We start from the raw sequence: 25,899 nt of genomic DNA, 5'->3' as shown, positions 1-25,899 counted from the left end.
TTCTTAGCAGGAAGGAAAATGGTCCAATTACACACTTATCAAGAGAACACATGGTCATGCCTCCTGCCTCTGGTCTGGCAGACTCGCTAAACGCAAATTCTTTGTTTCTAAATGATGTCTGAATGTTGGAGTGTGCCCCTGGGTGTCAGTCAATTCAACTAAAAAATCGGTTTTGCTTAAAATAAGGAATTAAAATTATTTAGATAATTTACATTTACTTTTGATATTTAAGTATATTTAAAACCAAATACTTTTAGACTTTTAGTAGTATCTGACTGAGTGACTTTCACTTTTACGTGAGTCATTTTCTATTAAGGTATCTTTACTTTTCCTCAAGTCAGACAATTGGCTACTTTTTCCACCGCTAGAAGTGAATGCACAACTCAGAGATGATGTGTTGTAGGCGTATCAATGGTAACAAGAGTCTGGATTGAAATCAAGGCAGTGAAGGACTGAACATCATCGAATGAATGGTCAGTTTGTACCAGTTTTGGTATAATGTTAGTTACTGATGTGCTGTGTTTTTATTGGTGCTTCCCTGCCCTCTAGTGTGTTTATCTGATACTGCAAGTGTATGAAAAAGAGTTACACAATATTGTGCTTTGTTGTCACTTGTCTGACCAGGGTGGTCTAACTCAATATTAGTGTTTAAGTAGTGGGACTTGATCTTCAGTAATACAGTGAGATTGGAAACAAACCGTTTGAGTCGGCTGTTTTATTCAACAGCAAGTAGTTGTTTGCCAAAAGGCGATATGCTTGGTGTTAAAGTGGATGTCAGTGGTCTGACAAGTAGTATCATATAGCATTTGGTTTGTGCTCCAAACCATATTCATCCAAAATAAAAAGGGAAGTCCCCAGTCACTGAGAATCAGCCCACGGCAACATGTGTTTACCCACATACAGAGAGACCTCCTTAGGCAACCTGTCAATCATCTCTTCGGAAGGGATCTACGTAAAGTCAGCTGCAGGGGTTTTGCTGTTGGTGTCTATGATGTTATCTACGTCATATCTTCTGTTGGTTGTATTAGAGGGAAAGGGGAGATACCTAGTCAGTACAACTCAATGCATTCAACTGAAATGTGTCTTCCGCATTTAACCCAACCCCTCTGAGAGAAGTGAAGTGTGGGGTGGGGGGGGGGGGGGGGGGGGGACAGTAGGTTAACTGCCTTGTTCAGGGGCAAAACAACATATTTTTAGCTCAGCGATTTGATCCAGCAACCTTTTGGTTACCGGCCCAACTCTCCTACCCGCCAGGCTACCTGCCACTCTTAGTGTTGTTATAACACTTCCATTTACTGTCCTCTCTAGTCAAAGAAAAGACACGTTGCTCACCTTGGAAGACTGGGTGTCAATGTACGTACTGGGAAAACTGCAATATCAGATCTGTAATCTCTGGTTCTCATGTTAAACGTCATGATGTGTCACTTCATAATGTATGTGCCTGTTTGTCTGAACCTGTATCTGCGTCTGCTCATGTGTGCATGCTTCTACATTCCTCTCCCTACCTCTGCCCCCTGACAGAGGCGACGGTGCTGAGCTACGACAGCAGCATGTACCTGAAGATCCTCATCCCAGGCACCATGCACACCGAGGCAGAGGACGTGGCACTGCGGTTCATGTCCCAAAGGGCCTACGGCCTCCTCATGGCCACCACCTCCAAAGAGTCCGCCGACACCCTGCGGCTAGAGCTGGACGGTGGCAGGGTCAAGCTGACCGTCAACCTAGGTAGCCCATGACAACCCCACCATGACAACCTCTGGTTTTCTCTTAACCCCTTCCGTCAAGCTCCATGTCCACCCCGTAAACCTGAGCCTTTGTCTGTCACTGCAAGCCCGCCTCCTGTCTCTGCTTCCCTGGTTAGACCTGTAGCTTCTCTGCTCTGTTTCTCCCCTGGTCCCTCTGGAGATATCTCTAGCTAAAGAAACATAAAGGGGTTTGGTTGTTCAGACAGTCTGCCAGTAGAGAGTGGTATAGAGAATGGTAAAGTCAGGGGCCTCCCGGGTGGCGCAGTGGTTAAGGGAGCTGTACTATCAGAGACTCTGGGTTCGCGCCCAGGCTCTGTCGTAACCGGCCGCGACCGGGAGCGTCGTCCGGGTTAGGGAGGGCTTGGCCGGTAGGGATGACCTTGTCTCATCACGCACCAGTGACTCCTGTGGCGGGCCGGGCGCAGTGCGCGCTAACCAATCTGGCCAGGTGCACGGTGTTTCCTCCGACACATTGGTGCGGCTGGCTTCCGGGTTGGATGCGCGCTGTGTTTAGAAGCAGTGCGGCTTGGTTGGGTTGTGTATCGGAGAACGCAAGACTTTCAACCTTCATCTCTCCCGAGTCCGTACGGGAGTTGTAGCGATGAGACAAGATAGTAGCCACTAAAAAAACTAAACAATTGGATACCACGAAATTGGGGAGAAAAAGGGGTAAATAAAAAAAGAGAATGGTAAAGTCAGAGTCATTATTGTCCATATATACACTAACATCTTTCTAAATTAGTACAAAAAAAGAAAGACTGGAAGGCAGTAATATATTGATATATTTTAAAACGATGATATGGAATAAGAAAACAGAAACATATTATTCTACAGCGCTAGGGATACTATCTACTTCCCCAGAGTCAGGTGAACTCGTCAATACCATTTGTAAGTCTCTGCGTCCAGTATGAAGGAAATTACAGATAGTTTTGTGAGCAAAAGCTAACTAGCCTGAGTGTAATGACTGGAAGTCAATGGGCATCTCTACATGCTAGCAGATACCATAGACTTCCAGTCATTTCACCAACGCTAATTAGCAGTTGCGCTAGAGCTAGTTAGCAGCTTCCTTCAAACTGAAGACATAAAATGGTATCCATGATTCATCTGACTCTGGAGAAGTAGATAAATGGCTTCATTGCCAACATCCAGAAGTTTGGACTCCTGGCAGACTGTTGTGACCTAAGGCAGTGATGGTGCCCACCCCTTTATCTTCCATCTTTTAAAGGGAGAGAGCAGGAGCCAGGGAGAAACGGGGCCCAGGTGCACCCTGGGATACAGGAGTGTGGGCCACCAACTTAGTGACAGGAGGTGGTGGTGGAGAGGATGGTTCCTCCAATAATGCCATAGCATATTCATCTATCTCTATCTTACCCTTCTCTCTCCCTTTCAATCTCTCTCTCTCTCTCTTTCACTCTCTACTTTCTCTCTGACTGTTCATTTCACTGCCGCCCTCTGGCGCTCTCTCTCTCTCTCTGGCTCTCTCTCTCTGTCTCTCTCTCTCTCTCTCTCTCTCTCTCTCTCTCTCTCTCTCTCTCTCTCTCTCTCTCTCTCTCTCTCTCTCTCTCTCTCTCTCATCTCCCTCTCTCTCTCTCTCTCTGGCTCTCTCTCTCTCTGGCTCTCTCTCTCTCTGGCTCTCTCTCTCTCTTTCTCTCTCATCTCTCTCTCTCTCTCTCTGGCTCTCTCTCATCTCTCTCATCTCTCTCTCTCTCTCTCTCTCTCTCATCTCTCTCATCTCTCTCTCTCTCTCTCTCTCTGGCTCTCTCTCTCTCTGTCTCTCTCTCTCTCTTTCTCTCTCTCTCTCTTTCTCTCTCATCTCTCTCTCTCTCTCTCTGGCTCTCTCTCTCTCATCTCTCATCTCTCTCTCTCTCTCTCATCTCTCTCATCTCTCTCTCTCTCTATCTCTCGCTCTCCCTCTCTCTCTATCTCCCTCTCTCTCATCTCTCTCTCATCTCTCTCTCTCTCTATCTCCCTCTCTCTCATCTCTCTCTCATCTCTCTCTCTCTCTCTCTCTCTCTCTCTCTCTATCTCCCTCTCTCTCATTTCTCTCTCTCATCTCTCTCTCTCTCTCATCTCTCTCTCTCATCTCTCTCATCTCTCTCTCATCTCTCTCTCATCTCTCTCTCTCTCTTTCTATCTCCCTCTCTCTCATCTCTCTCTCTCATCTCTCTCTCTCATCTCTCATCTCATCTCTCTCTATCTCCCTCTCTCTCATCTCTCTCATCTCTCTCTCATCTCTCTCTCTCACCTCTCACCTGGCCAAGGCTCAGAAGATGGAACTTTTCATCCCTTCAATGACCTGTATGTCTGCGGCCCTCGGATCAAACAGTCAGAGAGACCGGCTCAGAGCCCAGTGTTGTCCCACAGCTACACACAGCTACACCCACAAATCCACAAACACACACACAGTCGGAGGTTCTGTGCCGACAATGCTGCTCAGCCCTGCGAGCCTCAGCACCCACACACATACCCACACCCACATCAGCCTTGGCCCAGAACAATCACCCCCCCTAAACACATTGCTAATGAAGCTAAATGCTAATCCATAGTGCTAATGTGTCCAAATGAACCAGATATTGGTTTACCTCTTCCTATTAGCTGTCTCCCTAATGTATCCAAAACCCCACAATGCCCAGAGGTGTCAAATCCACATCAACATTTCTATTCATAGCTCATTTGGAGGAAATTAATTGGAGGTGGAATCATTATAGAATCAGAGGATGCTCTTGGAGATATGTGTTATTGCTTACCATTATGATAGGCCTAATTAAAGATGAGTTAATTGACCAATATCAAACGGTGTACAGGGACACTGCACTGATAACGTCGACTTGTGATCAGGGATGATGACACCTCATGATCAGATTATCAATCTACAATTAGATGGTTTTAAATGAATCATTCTGCGTTCTGTGACTAAGACACAGCTGCTTAACTTACAACAATGCTCTAATACTTGCCATACAATCACATTAGTTAACATACTGTACACCTCACTCTCACAAGCTGTGGACAATTTTGTCATTGAGGAATGGATAATCACATTCATATCCTCCCCCCTATAACAGTGAGCCTGGTTCCTGGCTGTTTGAGTCATCTATTCTGTAGCGGTTGACAGCTCGAGACCACTCCTCAGCCTCAGCCACACGCACACACAGCCTGTCGCCACCAGAGGGCACAAGAGACCACTAACTCAATAACAGAGCTCGGCCATTTTACAATTTCTATCAAGGAAATGCGTTTCAGAGGAAGCTGTGTAGACTAAAGACGAGTGAAAAACATTTATTGAGAGAATATTCTAGCATAGCTCTTAGTATATCCAGATGTAGAAGTGTGCGCTTGACTTACTGTGGCTGGGGTGTGCAGATCACCCTTTCCCAATATTGCTGCTGTTGGTTTCCACACCCGAGGGGCTACAAAAGGCAAGCTGTTTCTAACCCACAACCACAAAGCCATGGAGCCGTTGTTTGCACATGGTTAAGCCATTTCTGATAAAAGCTACTCGAGGGAATAGGAATAATGACATGCTTTCCCTGACTCTCTAAATGACCTCGACTAACCTGTATCCCAGCACATTGACTCGGTACTGGTGCCCCTTAGATATAGCCTTGTTATTGTTATGTACATTTATTGTGATACTTTTTGATTGATTCAATTATTTACTTATTTTTTAATTCAGTTTATTTAGTAAATATTTTCTTAACTCTATTTCTCAAAGTGTTTGTAACTAAGCACTTCAAGGTAAGGTCTACTACACTTGTGTTCGGCACATTTAACAAATGACATTCGATTGGATTTATATGCAGCTTGAAATGACATGCTTGTGACAAATAATGGTGAATGGTCCATGTCACATGTACTGCAGTTCTGTCAAAGACAAGTATAAGAATGAGGCTCATTATCTGTGAGATTAGATCCTTTGTTTTCTATGTTCAATCATACGTTCTACGTGTGGCGTTTCTAACCTGGATGTATTTATTATTTGCCTATCAAACGGGTCGTCCATCACAAGGTAACAAGAATCTCATTACTGTATAATGTACATTCATCATCCTCAACCTATTGAATGGGAACTGTCCCCTTACCATCAAATGGGCCTACAGTGATAGATATATATATATATATATATATATATATATATATATATATATATATATATAGAGAGAGAGAGAGAGAGAGCTTCATTGTATCAAGGATTGAGTGAATAGCTTGCCTTCTGTAGTGCATTGGGACTGGGTGGCTTTTGAAGGGTGGATGGTGGGAGGGGTGGATGGTGGGAGGGGTGGATGGTGGGAGGGGTGGATGGTGAGGGGATGATGACAGAGGTGTGGGAAAGGGTGATCCTGACTCGTAGCTCTGTCCCCGGATGGTGGCCCCTAGCTAAATGCTTGGTTGTCTGCAGAATGTACCTTGAAGGATGTAAAATGTTATTGTCTCTCGCTCTCTCTCTCTCTCTCTCTCTCTCTCTCTCTCTCTCTCTCTCTCTCTCTCTCTCTCTCTCTCTCTCTCTTATTCTTCTTTCTCTCCTCTCTCTTTTTATGATTTGATCTCACCATCTCGCTCTCTCTCCCACCAGATTGTATCAGGATAGACTGTAACCTCAGTAAGTGGTTCTATGCATTTTTATGACTATATCTATATTTTTCTGCTGATTGTATCAACAGTCTTCTGTTCAATGTGTCCCTTATAATGTTTTCGCCGTAATGCATTCAAGTCAATCAATCCAATCACTTTTATTTTGTGATGCCCTTTTTACAACAGCCCTTTTTTTAAACAAGCTACCTCTCTTTGTCATCTTTGCCATTTTTTTAAATCTATCCTCTTTGGTTATACAATACTCTATCTTATCATCCTCTGTTATTTATTCTGCCTCTGAGACCACACTAGGATTTTCCATTTTCATTTCATGATATCATGTTCTTATAAATCCTCTCTTATTTCCTTCATTCTTTTCTTCTTTCTGTCTAATTATTTCCCCCTTTTTGGTCCTTTTGACTGTTCATTTCATTCTATTCCGCCCTGCTCATTTCATTAATATGGTCGTTCCATGAAATGAGTGCCTCCCTTTGATATTTTAAGTAGGTCTTGTGCACAAATATAGAACGTTAAAAGCCTGTTATATTAAATGAAGTGCAATTTAATATAGACCACGTGGAAAATTACATAAATATGATTTTTTATTTGAATAACTACTAAAGTGGCTTCTAGGAACATGTTAACCCGTTTAACCCCAAGTTTTAACCAGCATTCTAAAGCCCCAATTATTTTATTGCGTTGACAAACTCCTTTCAGAAGACCATTCTTTATTTAATGTGTTTAATTATTCATTTTAAGGTCAAAACACCCTTTCCCTCATGTTAAGCTCAACCCTGTCATTTGAACTAAAATATCCTTTTAATTATGGTTAAACTAACCCTTTTTGGATAAATATATATTTGTTAAGAAACATTGAACATCCAATAGCCAAATCTTAGTGTAAAAGCAGTCGAGCTGGTTCTACTCTTTCTGGCCATTTTCTAGTGTTTCTGGTGGAAAACTGAGTGGGTTGAGTATAACATTTCAACCCTGTCACCCACGACAATGTAACTATTTAAATGTTTTTGTGAAGCTTGCATTCAGTTGCCCCTCCCTGTTGCACACAACAAGCCTATTTTCCCCCTGTCACAAGGGGATTTATGGTTGACTTAAGATGAAGTCATCAACCCTGTTACGGTCAACCCTGTTACAGTCAATCATGTTACTTTATTTAGTGCTTAATAGGCACTTACTATAGTGCCTATTACCTCTTGAGATGGGAAATGTAGTTTTTTATTAATTTGAACATGTGCAATTCATGACCGAATGTTCAAAATGATGTGAAATCAAAGATTTTTTTCCCCACCAAGTTATGCTACTCAAAAGACATCTATTGCTGGAACGACCCAATGGCTTTGTAGGCATATCTCTATCATTTCCCTTTCCAATCTACACACTTTCACTTTCCCTGCCCACATACTCACACACTGGTGAATTCCCCCCTACTATTGGGTGTTCATTTAAGTCAAATGAACAGGGCTGTTTAGTTGGTGTGCTGGTGTTGGAATGCATCATGTGAAATCACTACACGTAATGTGAAATTACTGCCCTCAATAACTGTAAGTCACGCTGGATAAGAGCTTCTGCTAAATGTCTAAAATGTAAATGTAAAAATGTAGACTCCATTGAGGGCACAGCCCCCTAGAGTAGACAGACATACAGCGTTCATGGGAACAAACAAAAGTATTTCAACGCATGCTGAGAGAACGACAGCAAACTGTCTCTGTTAACATGTCAACAGACAAGGTAAGTGCAGGCCCCACTATGACTAAGGAGAAACCTGCTGTGTGTGTGTGTGTGTGTGTCTGTCTGTCTGTCATTGAGTGCACAAATGTATACTTTTTTTAAAGTGCCAGTATCTATATGTATCTATATTCGTATGTGCTACAAGCATTCCACATACACAGCAATATACAGTGCCTTCTGCAAATATTCACATTTTGTTGTGTTACAAAGTGGGATTAAAATGGATCTAATTGTAATTGTTTGTCAACGATCTACACAAAATACTCTCCATTCCGTAATTCTTTTATCCTGAAAAACTCCCCAATACTTAACGATTACAAGCATACCCATAACATGATGCAGCCAGCACTATGCTTGAAAATATGGAGAGTGTTGGATTGTGTTGGATTGGATTTGCCCCACTAAAAGTTAATTGCTTTGCCACATTTTTTTGCAGTATGACTCTAGTACATGGTGCAAAACAGGATGCATGTTTTGGATTATGCTTAGCTTTAAAAATGTAACAAGTACTTTTGGGTGTCAGGGAAAATGTGTAAAAAGTCCATAGTTTTCCTTAGGAATGTAGTGAAGTAAAAGTAAAAGTTTAAAAAAAATTGAATAGTATATTAAAGTACAGATACCCTCAAAAACGAGTTAAGTGGTACTTTAAAGTATTTTTACTTAAGTACTTTACACCACTGCTGAGCGGTTTCCTTCCTCTCCAGCAACTAAGTTAAGATGGATGCATGTATCTTTACAGTGACTGGTTGTGTTGATACAGCATCCACAGTGTAGTTAATAACTTCACCATGCTCAAAGGGATATTCAATGTCTGCTTTAAAAAAATACACCTACTCTACCAATAGGTGGCCTTCGTTGAAAGGCATTGGAAAATCTCCCTGGTCTTTGTGGTTGACTCTGTGTTTAAAAGGCACTGCTGGACTGAGGGATCTAACAGATCATTGGATGTGTGGGGTACAGAAATGAGGTAGTCAATCAAAAATCATTTTAAACACTCATTTTGAACACAGGGTGAGTTCATGCAACTTATTATGTGACTTGTTAAGCATTTTTTTTACTCCTGAACTTAAATAGGCTTGACATAACTAAGGGATTGAATACTTATTGACTCAATACATTTCAGCTTTAGATTTTTTATTAATGTGTAAAAAAATAAATAATAATAATAATAATATTAAAAACAATATTCAGGCCAGTGACAAAGAAAATCGCAATTGAATTCAGGTTGTAACAACAAAATGTGTAAAAGTCAAGGGGAGTGAATACTTCCTGAAGGCCCTGTATTCATGCCATCTCCACCAGCATACTGAAAGAGTCATAAGATGATGGAACAGCCTCCTTCTCTCTATTGCTGCTGGCCTGACTCACTTTGAAATAATGGGATGGTTTGAACACAACATACTACAACCAAGCCAACACTAGATGTCATGATAACACATGGAAAAGTCTTTGTCTCTGGAAAAGAGAAGGATTTAGGAGGGTTATGTTTCTCCAGCAGAGGGCGCACACACAGACATCTCTCGATCAACAAGTGAATGGTCTATTCTCCACTTCATTGTGTTTCTGAGTGGTAGTACAGTAGTTTGAGGGAATTCTCCTGGTTATTTACCCTCAGACGACGAAAAAAGTGGATTAGCCTGTGGAAACCCAACTTGTTCTACTTAGCTCTACTTATCATAGATCTGCCATAGATTTACACAGACAGCCCAATTATTATCTTTAACCCAATTATTGGCAAAAACGCTGGTCTAACTGGTCAAAATACCAAATAATGGAGAAAAAAACATCTGAATTGGGCTGCATATGTAAACGCAGCCCATCAAATTCAAATCTGGACCTCGAATCCAGTTTCACTGCTTATTTGAATTCTTCCCCTCTATTCTGGGACTGATTTAGACCTGGGATATCAGATGGGTGCATCATTATCAGGTAGAACAGAAAAGCAGCAGTAGTCCGGACCTCGCAGGGAAACATTTGATACCCCTGATTTAGCCTATATGCCAATATCTCCTTCTTCCCTTAGTTATATCCAGTAGCCCACTGATAGGCTGCATCCCAAATGCCACCGTGTTCCCTATGCAGCACTTTTGACGAGAACCCTAAATGGAATTTGGTGCCATTTAGGATTAAATCTAATTTTATTGGTCGCGTACCACATATTTAGCAGATGTTATTGCGGGTGTAGGGAAATACTTGTGTTCCGCAGACATAATGCCAATTATTCCCTATGTGAATTGGGGTGAGATTCTTCCCTACACTGTAAGTGATATCCTGTAACCCAGTGGGCGTGGTTAGTTTGGTGGTGTAAGTGATGTATCAATATGGAGGGTGATATTTCACCACCTAACAGCACCAGCCACTCTGCAATGAGATGTGTTGTGACGTATGGTGAGCAATGTTGTTCTCTCCAGACCCTTCTGTCAATGTCACGCCCTTTTGCCCCATTCACTTGCACACACATGATCCAAGGCACACACACGATCCAGGGCACACACACGATCCAAGGCACACACACGATCCAAGGCACACACACGATCCAAGGCACGCACATATTTGCGCATGAAGTAGAGTATAGGCTCATAAGCACGCACACACACACACACACACACACACACACACACACACACACACACACACACACACACACACACACACACACACACACAGCCCAGATAGATGAAACTTGGGGGCACAGGAACATGTAGGCTGTGTGTGAGGGCCACCGTGTCACCTGCTCGCTGTAACATCTCTGTGCCTGTGTGTCGCCCTGCGCTGAACTTTGAGGCATGACTTCCCATGTCCCCGTGTCACACAGAGGACCTCCGTTTCATAACACAGAGACAGAGAAACAGACTACAGTACTAGCATAGAGAAAAACAAGGGCTGTAGGATAGGTATTTAGCTACACAGGCATTTATAAACTGGGTGATCGAGCCCTGAATATCAGACCGTATATCGTAGACCACGGGTGTGACAAAACATGTATTTTTACAGCTCTAATTACGTTGGTAACCAGTTTATAACAGCAATAAGGCACCTTGGGGGTTGATGGTATATGACCAATATATACCACACCCCCTTGTGCCTTATTGCTTAAATATAGGTATACAACTTACTGTATACATATGTAAGTGGTACATATGTATAAAGATTCATATGTGTCATAAAATGTTTCATGTATTGGGTCCTTATCGAGAGCAACACTTAACAAGACATCATGTAGTATAATTGTGACGCTGTATGGAATCAGTTATGATAGTAGTCCAGACTACAGTAGAGTTCAGTTTTGGACATGTATTGACATCGCCATGTATAATAGTTCCATTTCACCCAATATTCTGATGAAATTAAATCATCTTTTAAGGCAATTTAATGCTTGAGTGGCGGTCAGAGCTTAATTCAATGATCTTTTCATACCCAGACTCTCTTCAGGGCCAAATTCATTCCAAGCAGCCAACTGTTGAGGAGATGGCATGTATTAGGACACTTGTCTTCATTTCTGCACCCTTTGCAATGAGCTGCATTCTTTATGAAATGAACGTAATAGCTAGAATTATGTCAGCGATGTTTGTTTGATTTTTGATTATAAACTTTGGTTAAATGACAAACCGGTTAGGACAGTTGTAATGTGTCCTGTGTTACTGGATATGCAATGTGCACACAGAGAGAGAAGACACTTCATAAGATAGCTCAGGAACAGAGATATGACTCTCACAACATTACCGAGGCACGTTTTGAAGATTTGGAAAAACGTTCGCAAATATCCATGTGTCCGTCGCATATGTGTTCTCGTTTCATTTTTACACATTTTCTGTCTCGCTGCATGTTTAAATCAGAAATGAACCAAATGCCTCTTCAGATGTTAAGCAGAAATGACCTAATAAAGTAGAGCTTTGAAGCACATCCAACTTCAAAGGACGACATAATCAGGGTATTTTCCTAACTAGAGCTGAAACGGAATGAGCGCGTACAAGTGCACATGTATGTGGTTACGTGGTGTACGTTTTTCAAAACTCCCTTTCCAAGTCTGTTGAACGCTACCCCAATAGTAAGGGAAAACTAGTCTCCAGTGAAATGACAATTAATCAATATTGCTTATGTTTCTTTGCCAAAAAAACACCAAAGTGAACAAGATATGTGCCCGGTTTTCCACAAGGGTAATAGGTGGACTGAAAGGCCAGCCTGAAAGGATGCCAGTCAGTATAATGGAGTATAAGGTTGACTGTGACCTTACAATTAGAGGGAGATTACATTTTTGGGAGTGCACTGAGTGTACCCGCCTCAGTGTTTCCCCAGTCTGGAAGTTTCTTCTACTGTCTCTGTCAGACCCCTTACTTCACACTATTCACCCAAAATAGAGAGCAACGTAGAGAAAGAGGATAGCTGGAGGAGAGGAGACAAATAGACCAACAGTAGCTCAGAGATACAGAATGAGGTGTGAGGACTGAAGCAGAGAAATGACAACAGACGAGAGAGAGAGAGAAATAGAGGGAGAGAGAAATAGAGGGAGAGAGAAAGAGAGGGAGAGGGAGAAATAAATAGAGGGAGAGGGGGAGAGAAATAGAGGGAGAGGAAGAGAGAAATAAAGGGAGAGGGAGAGAGAAATAGAGGGAGAGGGAGAGAGAAATAGAGGGAGAGGGAGAGAGAAATAGAGGGAGAGGGAGATAGAAAGAGAGGGAGAGAGAGAGGGAGAGAGAAATAGAGGGAGAGGGGGAGAGAAATAGAGGGAGAGGGAGATAGAAATAGAGGGAGAGGGGGGGAGAAATAGAGGGAGAGGGAGAGAGAAATAGAGGGAGAGGGGGAGAGAAATCGAGGGAGAGGGGGAGAGAAATAGAGGGAGAGGGAGAGAGAAATAGAGGGAGAGGGAGAGAGAAATAGAGGGAGAGGGAGAGAGAAATGGAGAGAGAGGGAGAGAGAAATAGAGGGAGAGGGAGAGAGAAAGAGAGGGAGAGAGAGAGGGAGGGAGAGGGGGAGAGAAATAGAGGGAGAGGGAGAGAGAAATAGAGGGAGAGGGGGAGAGAAATAGAGGGAGAGAGAGAGAGAGAAATAGAGGGAGAGGGAGAGAGAAATAGAGGGAGAGGGAGTGAGAAATAGAGGGAGAGGGAGAGAGAAATGGAGAGAGAGGGAGAGAGAAATAGAGGGAGAGGGAGAGAGAAAGAGAGGGAGAGAGAGAGGGGGAGAGAAATAGAGGGAGAGGGAGAGAGAAATAGAGGGAGAGGGAGAGAGAAATAGAGGGAGAGGGGGAGAGAGAAAGGGAGAAAGAGTGAGAGAGGGAGCGATAGAGGGAGAGACAGTGTGTCACATACAGAAAGATAGAAAAAGGTGGTGGTGTAACTTAAAGTGAGGATAATTTAAGGAGGGTGTCACGACGCCCAAGGAGTATATCTCCCTCCATTTACCTCTCTCCCCTTGACTTATGGCACCAGGACAGCCTGCCCACCAGCCCAGCATGGTGCCACCCAGCCCACCAGACCTGTATGGTCCCACCCTGCCCACCAGCCCTGTATGGTGCCACCCTGCCCACCAGCCCAGCATGGTGCCACCCAGCCCACCAGCCCTCTATGGTGCCACCCTGCCCACCAGCCCTGTATGGTGCCACCCTGTCCACCAGTCCTGTATGGTGCCACCCTGCCCACCAGTCCTGTATGGTGCCACCCTGCCCACCAGCCCTGTATGGTGCCACCCTGCCCACCAGTCCTGTGTGGTCCCACACTGCCCACCAGCCCTGTCTGGTCCCACCCTGCCCACCAGCCCTGTATGGTGCCACCCTGCCCACCAGTCCTGTGTGGTGCCACCCTGCCCACCAGTCCTGTGTGGTGCCACCCTGCCCACCAGTCCTGTATGGTGCCACCCTGCCCACCAGTCCTGTGTGGTGCCACCCTACCCACCAATCCTGTATGGTGCCACCCTGCCCACCAGTCCTGTATGGTGCCACCCTGCCCACCAGTCCTGTGTGGTGCCACCCTGCCCACCAGCCCTGTATGGTGCCACATAAGATTCCTTACCTGTCCCCATGTTGTACCATTTTTCACTACCCTAATGGCTTGGTAAGATGGTATACAACTCATCTCCTTGGGTGTGTCAACACTCATCCATGGCTTCCTTTCCATGTATACTTTTAACACAAACAAGTGACAAACAACATATGTGGCCATTTTAGGCCATGCCAGATCAGTGATCATGGAGATGAAAACACAATAAATGGAAGCAACTTAACAGCATTAAGATACACCCCTAGTCTCTTAGTATTCAACTTGAATGGTGAGATGGCAGCCCATTCAACCCAATAGGCTGACAGAGAGATTAAGAGAGGGGTTAAATATAGGCTTGTTATGGGAGGTGTAATGAGAGGAGCAACAGCACATTGATGCTGTCTGGGTTCATACTCCCGTAGCAGAATGATGGGGTCTCCAAGGGCAACGCTGCTGCTGCATGCTGGGTGACGTGGTCCAAATCAACTAAATCCACCAGGAGAGGGAGAGAGAGATGAAGAGATAGAAAGAGGAAGAGAGAGAGATGAAGAGATAGACAGAGGAAGTTAGAGAGATGAAACGATAGACAGAGGAAGATAGAGAGATGAAGAGATAGACAGAGGACGATAGAGAGATGAAATGATAGACAGAGGAAGATAGAGAGATGAAACAATAGAAAGAGGAAGTTAGAGAGATGAAACGATAGAAAGAGGAAGATAGAGAGATGAAACGATAGACAGAGGAAGATGGAGTGATAGAAAGAGGAAGATAGAGAGATGAAACGATAGAAAGAGGAAGATAGAGAGATGGAGTGATAGAAAGAGGAAGATAGAGAGATGAAACGATAGAAAGAGAAAGATAGAGAGATGAAACGATAGACAGAGGAAGATAAAGAGATGGAGTGATAGAAAGAGGAAGATAGAGAGATGGAGTGATAGAGGAAGATAGAGAGATGAAACGATAGAAAGAGGAAGATAGAGAGATGAAACGATAGACAGAGGAAGATAAAGAGATGGAGTGATAGAAAGAGGAAGATAGAGAGATTGAGTGATAGAAAGAGGAAGATAGATAGATGGAGTGATAGAGGATGATAGAGAGATTAAACGATAGAAAGAGGAAGATAGAGAAATGAAACGACAGAAAGAGGAAGATAGAGAGATGAAACGACAGAAAGAGGAAGATAGAGAGATGAAACAATAGACAGAGGAAGATAGAGAGATGAAACGATAGAAAGAGGAAGATAGAGAGATGAAACGATAGAAAGAGGAAGATAGAGAGATGAAACGACAGAAAGAGGAAGATAGAGAGATGAAACAATAGACAGAGGAAGATAGAGAAATGAAACGACAGAAAGAGGAAGATAGAGAGATGAAACGACAGAAAGAGGAAGATAGAGAGGTGAAACGATAGAGGAAGATAGAGAGATGAAACGATAGAAAGAGGAAGATAGAGAAATGAAACGACAGAAAGAGGAAGATAGAGAGATGAAACGATAGAAAGAGGAAGATAAAGAAATGAAACGACAGAAAGAGGAAGATAGAGAAATGAAACGACAGAAAGAGGAAGATAGAGAGATGAAACGATAGAAAGAGGAAGATAGAGAGGTGAAACGATAGAGGAAGATAGGGAGGTGAAACGATAGAGGAAGATAGAGAGATGAAACGATAGAAAGAGGAAGATAGAGAGATGAAACGATAGAAAGAGGAAGATAGAGAGATGAAACAATAGAAAGAGGAAGATAGAGAGATGAAACGATAGACAGAGGAATATAGAGAGGTGAAACGATAGAGGAAGATAGAGAGATGAAACGATAGAGGAAGATAGAGAGATGAAACGATAGAAAGAGGAAGATAGAGAGGTGAAACGATAGAGGAAGATAGAGAGATGAAACGATAGAAAGAGGAAGATAGAGAAATGAAACGACAGAAAGAGGAAGATAAAGAAATGAAACGACAGAAAGAGGAAGATAGAGAAATGAAACGACAGAAAGAGGAAGATAGAGAGATGAAACGATAGAAAGAGGAAGATAGAGAGGTGAAACGATAGAGGAAGATAGAGAGATGAAACGATAGAAAGAGGAAGATAGAGAGATGAAACGATAGAAAGAGGAAGATAGAGAGATGAAACGATAGACAGAGGAATATAGAGAGGTGAAACGATAGAGGAAGATAGAGAGATGAAACGATAGAAAGAGGAAGATAGAGAGATGAAACGATAGACAGAGGAAGATAGAGAGGTGAAACGATAGAGGAAGATAGAGAGATGAAACGATAGAAAGAGGAAGATAGAGAGATGAAACGATAGACAGAGGAAGATAGAGAGGTGAAACGATAGAGGAAGATAGAGAAGATGAAACGACAGAAAGAGGAAGATAGAGAGATGAAACGACAGAAAGAGGAAGATAGATGAAACGATAGAAAGAGGAAGATAGAGAAATGAAACGACAGAAAGAGGAAGATAGAGAGATGAAACGATAGAAAGAGGAAGATAGAGATGAAATGATAGAAAGAGGAAAATAGAGAGAATAAATGATAGATAGAGGAAGCGATAGACAGAGGAAGATGGGGAGGACGATGAAGAGGGAGATTAATTAGATGAAGGAGAGAGAGGTGAAAGAGAGAGAGAGATTAATTTCTCACCTCCTTCACTATTAGGATCGATCGCTCTTCCACCCGACATCTCCCCTCCCTCCATTGCTCGGCTAGATAACAACAGATTTGGTCTCATCATGCATGCGAACAGGCACCACACACCTTACAGTGAGGGTGCAGGTGTTAGAGAAGCAGTCTGATAACAACCCACCTGGCCCTCCTCTCTGTCCCTTATCGTGATAATTGGCCTACAGGGTCATGGATAATGGATAATCATGGCTGGGAGTCACACTCTGTGTGGCCGCCTCTCCCATCCCCCTCCCTCGTATCCCCTGGCAAATCAGGCCATGTTTTGGCTGCTGGGGTTGTTCTGCTGTGGTGGCAGGATGCGACAGTGTCCTCAACTGACTGCCAGTGTGGCCTACTTTTCCCAAGAGGGAGAGATGAGAGATGAGAAAAGGTCTGCTGTTTTCAATATGGAAATAGATGAGAGGGAAGAGGGTGAGATGGAGATAAAGAGAGAGAGAGAGGTATTTTCTGTGAGGATGGGGATCTGAGAGTATGGAGCAAGGGAGAGAATGGGGTAGAGCGAGAGGTGGTGGAGAGAGAGGGCGGGGTAGAGAGAAAGCAAAACAGGAGAAGAGGGGGAGAGTGGGGGAATGGACAGAGAGAAATTGAGAGCATGAGAAAACAGAGTGAGAGTCGGAGAGGATCTTGTCTGGCTGTCTTCTTGTGTTTTAATCACCACACTCTGTTTTTCATCACATCTTTCATCTCGGTGGTTGCGCTAGCTGTTAGCAGACTGGCGCTATTACAACTGGCTGGCACACACACCCTTCATTAGATCTGAGATGGGCCCCACTCTCCTTGGATATCATAGTAAATATGACATCATAGGCTACGGAGACAACTACGATCAATGTCAAAGACAACCTGATCCCTATATCTGGGAAAAAGCTATAGAAACCACTTCTCAACCAGTTCAGCAGTATATCACAACAAAGCCTTCTATTGCTGTTGTCCTGAAACATGGAGAGAGACATGCCCAGACGGGTCTGTCCATTGCACGTCATAGAATCTCAATCACCCTCTTAACAAATGTTATTCACCAGATGATGAAACAAATCAATAGCATTTTTATTGTCCCCTACAAAACAATATGGACCCTGTCAAATGGCTAGCACCGTATTCACGGGAATAGGGCTTATTTACAAGTACAGCATGCTATACCAGGAATGGTTTCCAATTGAAATGGTGCTGGGGTTCATTTCTAACCGAGCCACTCCACAATCTGAAAGTCAATGAGGTAGGTTAATAACACAGTTCATGGTCATGAATCATGAAAATGTTCCCAGGGTCTTTAAATAAGCTGTTAGTTGCACAGCCCTGCTACCTCCATGAATTCAATTTGAGGCCTGTACAAAAAGAACTGGCTACAGTATGCATGCAGTCATTTGAGCTATATGGTATGGAAATAGGTTAGATGAATACTGAAAGTGTAGCGGTTTCAATGGAAAACATTTGTATGTCAGAGAAAGAATTTACATACTGTAGTAGAACAATAATAATAAAAAATCCATATCTAATATCCTGTACAGCATTCACATCTAAAAGATATGTTGATGAATGACACCAAAGGATATTTGGATAATGATGTTGGTGTGCAGATTTACTTCCATTAGCTAGGTAGTTCTTTATATGTAGGTTGAGTCAGTCATGTCTCTCTCTCCCGCTCTCTCTCTCTCCCATATCTCTCCTTGTACCTCTCCACCACCACCTTTCTGTCTTCTGTATGTGACACACTGTCTCTCCCTCTCTCTCCCTCTATCTCTCTCTCCCCCTCTCTCCCTCTCTCTCCCTCTCCCTCTCTCCCTCTCTCTCCCTCTCTCTCTCTCTCTCCCCCTCTCTCCCTCCCTCTCCCTCTCTCTCTCTCCCTCTCTCTCACTATCTCTCTATCTCTCCCTCCCTCTATCTCTCTCTCTCCCTCTATCTCTCTCTCTCCCTCTCTCACTATCTCTCCCTCCCTCTCTCTATCTCTCCCTCCCTCTCTCTCTCTATCTCTCTCTCTCACTAGAAAACACTGTACACTTCCTTATTCAGTACAGTATTTACTCCAGGAACTAGCTTGTCAAAAATAAATTGTAATGCATTGCTGTGAGATGTTAGCTGTTAGCACTGAGGCTTGTGTAATGGTCCTGGATTAACAGACAACAGTGTAGTGTAGAAGGACTAGCAGGGCTCCAGTGTGCCAGCCCAGCCTTTCCTCCTGCTGTCTGAACAGGGATGAGTAATCAACTGTGAAGGTTGTTGTGGAACAAACAGCCATTAACCTATGACATCAATGGCCATGATTATCTCGCCGGGACTGGACACATAGGGAGGGAGTGTGTGTGTGTGTGTGTGTGTGTGTGTGTGTGTGTGTGTGTGTGTGTGTGTGTGTGTGTGTGTGTGTGTGTGTGTGTGTGTGTGTGTGTGTGTGTGTGTGTGTGTGTGTGTGTGTGTGTGTGTGTGTGTGTGTGTGTGTGTGTGTGTGGAGAAGGGGAACTGTGTGTGTGCGTCTGTATGCATGCACGTGTCTGGACTCACACACACAGGACTGGACTGAAGGAGTGACATGCACGTGTCTGCATGCTTGACAGTCATGTTAGTTCCTGCCTGTCCATCTACAGTATATTGACCTCTGTGTATGTTGGCATCATTAACCACACACTACATGACATTCTACTATAGCCCATGACTGATGCCAACATGGTGGTTGTTAGTAGAACCATAATCTGCTCTGTCCTACCTTGCCTGCTGTGTGCCCCCAGTTGGTATGGCCTGCCCTGCTTATTCCCCCAGTTGGTATGGCCTGCCCTGCTTATGCCCCCAGTTGGTATGGCCTGCCCTGCCTATGCTCCCAGTTGGTGTGGCCTGCCCTGCTTATGCCCCCAGTTGGTATGGCCTGCCCTGCCTATGCTCCCAGTTGGTGTGGCCTGACCTGCCTATGCTCCCAGTTGGTATGGCCTGCCCTGCTTATGCCCCCAGTTGGTGTGGCCTGCCCTGCTTATGCCCCCAGTTGGTGTGGCCTGCCCTGCTTATGCCCCCAGTTGGTATGGCCTGCACTGCCTATGCTCCCAGTTGGTGTGGCCTACCCTGCTTATGCCCCCAGTTGGTATGGCCTGCCCTGCTTATGCCCCCAGTTGGTGTGGCCTGCCCTGCTTATGCCCCCAGTTGGTATGGCCTGCCCTGCCTATGCTCCCAGTTGGTGTGGCCTGGCCTGCTTATGCCCCCAGTTGGTATGGCCTGCCCTGCCTATGCTCCCAGTTGGTGTGGCCTGCCCTGCTTATGCCCCCAGTTGGTATGGCCTGCCCTGCTTATTCCCCCAGTTGGTATGGCCTGCCCTGCCTATGCTCCCAGTTGGTGTGGCCTGCCCTGCCTATGCCCCCAGTTGGTGTGGCCTGCCCTGCCTATGCTCCCAGTTGGTGTGGCCTGCCCTGCCTATGCTCCCAGTTGGTGTGGCATGCCCGTTGTATCAGCTGGTTTGATGCCATCCTGAAGTTACCTATCTGCTCCATAACAGGCTGACACAGTAACTCTAGAATCATAGGAACGTGAGACATCAGTGGCGTGAGGGCAGGTGGTACGGCAGAGTGTAGCAGTGTCTAAAGCCATTGCAATGTATAGACTAATCAAACATAATGATCATATATGGACAATATCAGGGGGCTACGCCCCTAAACATATGGACAATATCAGGGGGCTACGCCCCTAAACATATGGACAATATCAGGGGGCTACGCCCCTAAACATATGGACAATATCAGGGGGCTACGCCCCTAAACATATGGACAATATCAGGGGGCTACGCCCCTAAACATATGGACAATATCAGGGGGCTACGCCCCTAAACATATGGACAATATCAGGGGGCTACGCCCCTAAACATATGGACAATATCAGGGGGCTACGCCCCTAAACATATGGACAATATCAGGGGGCTACGCCCCTAAACATATGGACAATATCAGGGGGCTACGCCCCTAAACATATGGACAATATCAGGGGGCTACGCCCCTAAACATATGGACAATATCAGGGGGCTACACCCCTAAACATATGGACAATATCAGGGGGCTACGCCCCTAACATATGGACAATATCAGGGGGCTACGCCCCTAAACATATGGACAATATCAGGGGGCTACGCCCCTAAACATATGGACAATATCAGGGGGCTACGCCCCTAAACATATGGACAATATCAGGGGGCTACGCCCCTAAACATATGGACAATATCAGGGGGCTACGCCCCTAAACATATGGACAATATCAGGGGGCTACGCCCCTAAACATATGGACAATATCAGGGGGCTACGCCCCCAAACATATGGACAATATCAGGGAGCTACGCCCCTAAACATATGGACAATATCAGGGGGCTACGCCCCTAAACATATGGACAATATCAGGGGGCTACGCCCCTAAACATATGGACAATATCAGGGGGCTACGCCCCTAAACATATGGACAATATCAGGGGGCTACGCCCCTAAACATATGGACAATATCAGGGGGCTACGCCCCTAAACATATGGACAATATCAGGCGGCTACGCCCCTAAACATATGGACAATATCAGGGGGCTACGCCCCTAAACATATGGACAATATCAGGGGGCTACGCCTCTAACATATGGACAATATCAGGGGGCTACGCCCCTAAACATATGGACAATATCAGGGGGCTACGCCCCTAAACATATGTACAATATCAGGGGGCTACGCCCCTAAACATATGGACAATATCAGGGGGCTACGCCCCTAAACATATGGACAATATCAGGGGGCTAGGCCCCTAAACATATGGACAATATCAGGGGGCTACGCCCCTAAACATATGGACAATATCAGGGGGCTACGCCCCTAACATATGGACAATATCAGGGGGCTACGCCCCTAAACATATGGACAATATCAGGGGGCTACGCCCCTAAACATATGGACAATATCAGGGGGCTACGCCCCTAAACATATGGACAATATCAGGGGGCTACGCCCCTAAACATATGGACAATATCAGGGGGCTACGCCCCTAAACATATGGACAATATCAGGGGGCTACGCCCCTAAACATATGGACAATATCAGGGGGCTACGCCCCTAAACATATGGACAATATCAGGGGGCTACGCCCCCAAACATATGGACAATATCAGGGAGCTACGCCCCTAAACATATGGACAATATCAGGGGGCTACGCCCCTAAACATATGGACAATATCAGGGGGCTACGCCCCTAAACATATGGACAATATCAGGGGGCTACGCCCCTAAACATATGGACAATATCAGGGGGCTACGCCCCTAAACATATGGACAATATCAGGGGGCTACGCCCCTAAACATATGGACAATATCAGGCGGCTACGCCCCTAAACATATGGACAATATCAGGGGGCTACGCCCCTAAACATATGGACAATATCAGGGGGCTACGCCTCTAACATATGGACAATATCAGGGGGCTACGCCCCTAAACATATGGACAATATCAGGGGGCTACGCCCCTAAACATATGTACAATATCAGGGGGCTACGCCCCTAAACATATGGACAATATCAGGGGGCTACGCCCCTAAACATATGGACAATATCAGGGGGCTACGCCCCTAAACATATGGACAATATCAGGGGGCTAGGCCCCTAAACATATGGACAATATAAGGGGGCTACGCCCCTAAACATATGGACAATATCAGGGGGCTACGCCCCTAAACATATGGACAATATCAGTGGGCTACGCCCCTAAACATATGGACAATATCAGGGGGCTACGCCCCTAAACATATGGACAATATCAGGGGGCTACGCCCCTAAACATATGGACAATATCAGGCGGCTACGCCCCTAAACATATGGACAATATCAGGGGGCTACGCCCCTAAACATATGGACAATATCAGGGGGCTACGCCCATAAACATATGGACAATATCAGGGGGCTACGCCCCTAAACATATGGACAATATCAGGGGGCTACGCCCCTAAACATATGGACAATATCAGGGGGCTACGCCCCTAAACATATGGACAATATCAGGGGGCTACGCCCCTAAACATATGGACAATATCAGGGGGCTACGCCCCTAAACATATGGACAATATCAGGGGGCTACGCCCCTAAACATATGGACAATATCAGGGGGCTACTCCCCTAAACATATGGACAATATCAGGGGGCTACGCCCCTAAACATATGGACAATATCAGGCGGCTACGCCCCTAAACATATGGACAATATCAGGGGGCTACGCCCCTAAACATATGGACAATATCAGGGGGCTACGCCCCTAAACATATGGACAATATCAGGGGGCTACGCCCCTAAACATATGGACAATATCAGGGGGCTACGCCCCTAAACATATGGACAATATCAGGGGGCTACGCCCCTAAACATATGGACAATATCAGGGGGCTACGCCCCTAAACATATGGACAATATCAGGGGGCTACGCCCCTAAACATATGGACAATATCAGGGGGCTACGCCCCTAAACATATGGACAATATCAGGGGGCTACGCCCCTAAACATATGGACAATATCAGGGAGCTACGCCCCTAAACATATGGACAATATCAGGGGGCTACGCCCCTAAACATATGGACAATATCAGGGGGCTACGCCCCTAAACATATGGAGTTTTTACAAATACTCGTAGAGGCAGGGTAGGACACAAGTTTCAAATGTGGAGAAGTCATGAGCAAAAACAGTTATTGGAGAGTCTTGCATGAGGTTAGGGAGGGAGGGAGGGAGGGAGGGAGGGAGGGATGAATAGTTGGCACTGCTCAGGATGACTATGTGAGAGAGTGATGAGAAAGACAGAAGCGGATGGAGGGATGGTCCTCCTCCTTCACAAACAACATGGGAAGGATGCCAGAGAGAGCAGATGGCAGAGAAGAGCGGGGGCACAGGGATGGCACAGAGACTGGTGGCTTCACGCTACACACCCACACCCACTAACACACACACACACTTGCATAAACACTCATGTAACCAATTGTACCCCACACACACACACGCATGAGCCTGTGAGCTACCCTGTGGAGTGTTTTCCCATGCCACATCCTGGGTGTGGAGCAGTCTGTAGGGAAAGCTGTATTGCTGAATCGACATCTCTGACTGAGTCTTCCTCTCTGTGCCAGGGACCTGGTGTCACGTCGGTATAAAGAGATCGGGATACAGGTGCAGGAATACGTTTTTATTTCCCCAAATTACAACGTGCCATGTAAAGGCACAGGGACCAAACAAACACGTATACAAAACACAGGGTTGAAACCCAATCAAAAGTACCTTGAATAAATACACCGGGACGAGACTCGTAACACAATGACTCTACACGGGACGAGACCCGTAATCATCTGCCCAATACATGCATCACGAAAGCCACAACAACACAGCACAGGAACTCACACGACCGGACATTGGAACAATAATCGACAGCCCAATAGAAACCAAAGGGCACGTTTAAACAATTACAATCAGGGAAATGGGGACCAGGTGTGCGTAATGACACCTGGTAACCACTTCCTGCATTTATATCGTTCTCTCTCTTCCTCTTTCTCTCTCTTCCTCTTTCTCTCTATTCCTCTTTCTCTCTCATCCTCTTTCTCTCGATTCCTCTTTATCTCTATTCCTCTTTCACTGTCATCCTATTTCTCTAAATTCCTTTTTCTCGCAATTTACCATTCTCTTATCTCGTCATCTCTCTCACTCCCTGTCTACCAATAGAATTAAAATGATCGTTCTATTTATACTGAACCAAAATATAAAGTACACTGAACAGAAATATAAACGCAACATGTGAAGTTTTGGTCCCATGTTTCATGAGCTGAAATATGGGACCAAAAATGTTATTTCTCTCAAATTCTGTGCAGCACAATGCTACAGATGTCTCACGTTTTGAGGCAGCGTGCACATGGTATGCTATCTGCAGGAATGTCCACCAGAGTGTTGCCAGAGAATTTAATGTTTCTCTACCATACGCAACCTTCAACATCGTTTTAGAGAATTTTGCAGTACGTCCAACCGGCCTCACAACCACAGACCACATGTTAGTGTCTCTGTACACAGTATGAGACCGTGCAATGTCAGAGAAGGCATTTTTAGGGCACAGCCTGTGTTACCCTGTCAGAAAGCAGACTGGCACTCAGACACCCACATAAAAAAATGGTTGTATACTATGGTATGAATACTGTAGTATTCACTGTAGTTTTATTTTACTGTAGTGTACTGTACTATTTACAATGTACTATAGTATAAAATATGAATTTCAAAAAGTGTACTACAGTATATACAATAGTAATTACTGTATTGTTTTTTAAGTGTTTTGTTTAATTATTCAGCGCTTTTCTATAACCTGTAGGGAACAAAATATATGGTGTATACTTGGCATCTAGATTTATCACTTATGGGTGGCACAAATTGGGATATGAGGGAAGAGAATGGGCAGGTAATATGCAAATGAGATACGATACTATTTACTATAGTTTAAAAAAAGTTGTGTTTTTGCAGACTTTGGTGTTTTTGCAGACATCTCTTTCTCTGTATTTATGACAGTGTTTTCTTGTGTATATTACTGTAGTATTTAGTATAGTATTCTACAGTATACTACAACATTCTATGGCAAGTACTACACATGATCAAGGGATACTACAGTGGAGAGTATAGTTTATTACAGTTTACTACAGAATTCTATAGTAAGTACAGTAGTATTCTATAGTAAACTGTAGTATTTGTTTGTGTGGGCACCCACACAACACATGTCCACACAGCATGCATACACCCAGTCTCAGATTAAGGTACAGTGCATGTACACACCTACAGTACAGTACACAGACCTATAACTTAAGTCACTGAAGGCACTTTAGCTGCTTCCTGTTAGCCTCATCACCCCAGTCTACTGTGTGGCGCTTGGTCCCTGGGGTGGCTTTTCAGTGGTGGCAAAGTGGCCTCCGTTTCTACACTGTTTGTGGACCATGTGGTCAAACTCTGACCGTGTTTGTGTCTGTGTGTGTGTGTGTGTGTGTGTGTGTGTGTGTGTGTGTGTGTGTGTGTGTGTGTGTGTGTGTGTGTGTGTGTGTGTGTGTCTGTGTGTGTGTGTGTGTGTGTGTCTGTGTCTGTGTGTGTGTGTGTGTCTCTGTGTGTGTGTGTGTGTGTCTGTGTGTGTCTGTGTGTGTGTTAAAGTGAGAGAGATGGAGAGAGACGTGATAAAAGGTGCATGTGTGTTCA

The 25,899-nt window shown here is 44.7% G+C and overlaps 1 protein-coding gene across 1 annotated transcript in view; it reads left to right on the top strand.

Moving 5' to 3' along the window:
- The window catches only part of LOC139379056 (neurexin-2-like), a 929,896-nt gene that overhangs the window by 401,274 nt on the left and 502,723 nt on the right, over positions 1–25,899 (top strand). The window contains exons 10-11 of the mRNA XM_071121799.1: positions 1,522–1,725; positions 6,319–6,345. Coding sequence (XP_070977900.1) covers positions 1,522–1,725; positions 6,319–6,345 — 231 coding nt within the window. The remainder of the gene's footprint in view (positions 1–1,521; positions 1,726–6,318; positions 6,346–25,899) is intronic.

This window comes from Oncorhynchus clarkii, chromosome 21 (assembly GCF_045791955.1).
Source record: "Oncorhynchus clarkii lewisi isolate Uvic-CL-2024 chromosome 21, UVic_Ocla_1.0, whole genome shotgun sequence".
Lineage (NCBI taxonomy): Eukaryota > Metazoa > Chordata > Actinopteri > Salmoniformes > Salmonidae > Oncorhynchus > Oncorhynchus clarkii.
The sequence above is the reverse complement of the archived record's forward strand: the minus strand, read 5'-3'. Positions and strand labels throughout refer to the sequence as shown.